This window comes from Triticum dicoccoides, chromosome 2A (genome assembly GCF_002162155.2).
Source record: "Triticum dicoccoides isolate Atlit2015 ecotype Zavitan chromosome 2A, WEW_v2.0, whole genome shotgun sequence".
Classification (NCBI taxonomy): domain Eukaryota; kingdom Viridiplantae; phylum Streptophyta; class Magnoliopsida; order Poales; family Poaceae; genus Triticum; species Triticum dicoccoides.
Window position 1 is genome coordinate 747,864,468 of NC_041382.1, and position 3,512 is coordinate 747,867,979.

The following is a 3,512-nucleotide window of genomic DNA, read 5'->3' on the forward strand; positions in this document are numbered from 1 at the left end:
CGCGCTTAAATTGAATTATGTCCTGTGGCATCATGGTATCATGTAAAATATGTAAATCTGGATTTGAATTTTTTTCAGGAATTATAGACACCTTGGTTCAGTTAGAAGCACGATGCACGTGCTGATGCTGGTGCCAGAAATAGGATGAACTAGTGAGCAGCAGCTGCATGTAAGCCTCTGCATGCGCCCGACCCTTACTGTGAACCTCACAATTCGTGGTAGATTCAGAAACTAAGGTGACCGGTCAAAAATCAGAGACCCTCTGACCTCTGCAACTCCGAAGTCCCCGGGAGGAAAGCTCGACGGAAGTGACCACTTTCCCCGGTCTGTCTCTCTCCGTCGTCCCCCGTTCAGCTAGCTGCGCCTCAAGCTGCCATCTTCCTTCCCCAGAAGCAGACTCGCGCGGGAGGACGGCCTAGCGCCCCGGGCCCGTGCTATGCGCCAGGATGGCCTCCACCGTCGCGCCCCTGAACGTCGACGTGGTTGCGGTCAACACCACGACGCAGAACAGCAATGCGTCGACGGCCACCAAGGCGTTCAACCCGGTGGTGTGCTACTCGCCCATGATGATGACCACCAACGGCATGTGGCAGGGCGACGGCGTGAACCCGCTCGAGTTCTCCCTCCCGCTCTTCATCGTCCAGGTGGCCGTCATCGTCGTCACCACCCGCCTCCTCGTCGTCCTCCTCCGCCCCTTCCGCCAGCCCCGCGTCATCGCTGAGATCCTCGCCGGGGTCGTGCTGGGCCCGTCCATGATCGGGCGGAGCGAGGTGTGGGCCAGCCTGGTGTTTCCCGTGCGCAGCCTGCTCACGCTCGAGACGGTGGCCCACCTGGGGCTGCTCTTCTTCCTCTTCCTCGTCGGCCTGGAGATGGACGTCGACGTCATCCGCCGGTCCGGGGAAAAGGCGGTGCTTGTCGCCATGGCCGGCATGGCGCTGCCCTTCTGCATGGGCATCGCCACCTCCTTCATATTCCGGCACCAGGTGTCCCGGAACGTGCACCAGACCTCCTTCCTGCTCTTCCTCGGCGTCGCCCTCTCCGTCACGGCCTTCCCCGTGCTCGCCCGCATCCTCGCCGAGATCAAGCTGCTCAACTCGGAGCTCGGCCGCACCGCCATGTCCGCCGCCATCGTCAACGACATGTGCGCCTGGATCCTGCTCGCGCTTGCCATCTCCATTTCGGAGGTGCACAGCACCGCGCTGTCGTCACTCTGGGTGCTCCTCGCTGGGGTGACCTTCGTGCTCTTCTGCTTCTACGCCGTGCGCCCCTTGATGTGGCGGCTCATCCGCAGCATCCCCGAGGGCGACGGCATCAGCAACACGCAGGTCACCCTCATCCTCACGGGCGTCATGATCGCCGGCGCGTGCACCGACGCCATCGGCATCCACTCCGTCTTCGGCGCCTTCGTCTACGGGCTGGTCATCCCGAGCGCGCCGCTAGGCGTGACGCTGATCGAGAAGCTCGAGGACTTCGTCACCGGGCTCCTCCTCCCGCTCTTCTTTGCCATGAGCGGCCTCCGCACCAACGTGCGCATGATACGCGACCCCATCACCGTCGGCCTGCTGGTGCTCGTGTTCGTCATGGCCAGCTTCGCCAAGATCATGGGCACCATCATCATCGCGGCGCTCTACGCCATGCCGTTCCGCGAGGGCATCGCGCTCGGCTTCCTCATGAACACCAGGGGGCTGGTCGAGATGATCGTGCTCAACATCGGGAGGGACAAGCAGGTGCTGGACGACGAATCGTTCGCGGTGATGGTGCTGGTGTCGGTGGCGATGACGTCGCTGGTGACGCCGGTGGTGACCGGCGTGTACCGGCCGTCGCGGCGCCTCGTCGGGTACAAGCGGCGGAACCTGCAGCGCATCCGGCACGACAGCGAGCTCCGCATGCTGGCCTGCGTGCACACCACCCGCAACGTGCCGTCCGTGCTGTCGCTGCTGGAGCTCTCCAACCCGTCCAAGCGCTCCCCCATCTTCATCTACGCGCTCCACATCATCGAGCTCACCGGCCGGGCCTCCAACATGCTCGCCGCTGCGGCTGCCTCCTCCTCCAGCCGGACAAGCTCGTCCTCCGCCTTGCCCGCCGCCACGGAGCACATCTTCAACGCCTTTGAGAACTACGAGAGGCTCACCGGTCAGTGCACACAGTTGCCAACTCCATTAAAAAAAAGTATAGGATGAGTAATGAAGATGACAACATGTATACACAGGAGGCGTGTCCATCCAGACGCTGGCGGCGGTGTCGCCGTACCAGACCATGCACGACGACGTGTCGGTGCTGGCCGAGGACAAGCACGTGTCGCTCATCGTGATCCCGTTCCACAAGCAGCAGACGGTGGACGGCGGCATGGAGCCCATCAACCCCTCCATCAAATTATTCAACGAGAGCCTCCTGGCCACCTCCCCGTGCTCCGTGGCCATCCTCGTGGACCGCGGCCTGAGCGCCGCCGCGGCGCGCATGGCGACGGAGCACCGCGTGGCGCTCTTCTTCTTCGGCGGGCCCGACGACCGCGAGGCGCTCGCGTACGCGTGGAGGATGGTCGAGAACCCCGGGGTCGCCCTCACCATCTTGCGGTTCCTCCCGCCGGACTACCGGGCGGCGGCGCGGTCCTTCTCCGAGGCCTCCTACCGGTCGGCGGCGTCGGGCGGCATGGACCCGCGCGGGGCCGCGATGAGCACGAGCACGGAGGGCAAGAGCGAGCTGCAGATGGACGAGGAGTACCTGGGCGAGTTCCGCGCGCGCAACCACGGCAACCCCTCCATCACGTACGCGGACAGGCCGGTGACCAACAGCGAGGAGACGGTGGCAGCCATCCGGGGCATGGACAACAGCGCGCACGAGCTGTACATCGTGGGCCGGCGCCCCGGCGAGGCCGGGTCGCCCATGACGGCGGCGCTGGAGGACTGGATGGAGTCGCCGGAGCTGGGGCCCATCGGCGACATGCTCGTGTCGTCAGACTTCTCCATGGCGGTGTCGGTGCTGGTTGTGCAGCAGTACGTGGTGGTCGGGGCGCCCATGGCCGCGGCCGTGCCGGCCCCCAGCAGCGACCCGGTGCGCCAGTACGTGGGCAACGCGAACCAACGGTCCGGCGCGTACCGGGCGAGCACGGCGTCGTCGACGAGGGATAGCAGATGGTCTAATGACACCGTAGGATTCTGAGGCGCGCGCGTAGGGGTCTTCGGCTGTTGTGTGATTTGGGGGGATTTCGTGTCCCTGTAGTGAGTGTAACAGTATTCTTCTTTCAGATTCGATTCGTGTAGTGTGTGAGATTGTAGCTGCATTGTACTGCTCTGTTATGTGATGAACGGTGGGATTATTGGCTTACTCATCAACAATTTCCAGGTGATCAATCTTCGAACCAGATAAATTGACCTCTTACAATGCACCGGTGCTAAGATAAGATGCTAAGCATATTAAAGAGTTATAAGCAACTAAAGTCTCCAATACAAAGGTGCTTAACTTTTTGTAGCTAAGTAACCTCATTTAATGATTTAGCAACTAAAGTTATCTAT

At 62.2% G+C, this 3,512-nt stretch overlaps 1 protein-coding gene across 1 annotated transcript; it reads left to right on the forward strand.

Moving 5' to 3' along the window:
- The first annotated feature begins 446 nt into the window (after positions 1 to 446).
- LOC119352232 (cation/H(+) antiporter 15-like) lies at positions 447 to 3,275 on the forward strand. Its single transcript, XM_037618934.1, has 2 exons — positions 447 to 2,133; positions 2,210 to 3,275. The coding sequence occupies exons 1-2, from the start codon at positions 447 to 449 to the stop codon at positions 3,157 to 3,159; spliced, it is 2,637 nt and encodes an 878-aa protein (XP_037474831.1). The 3' UTR covers positions 3,160 to 3,275.
- The last annotated feature ends 237 nt before the right edge of the window (positions 3,276 to 3,512 follow it).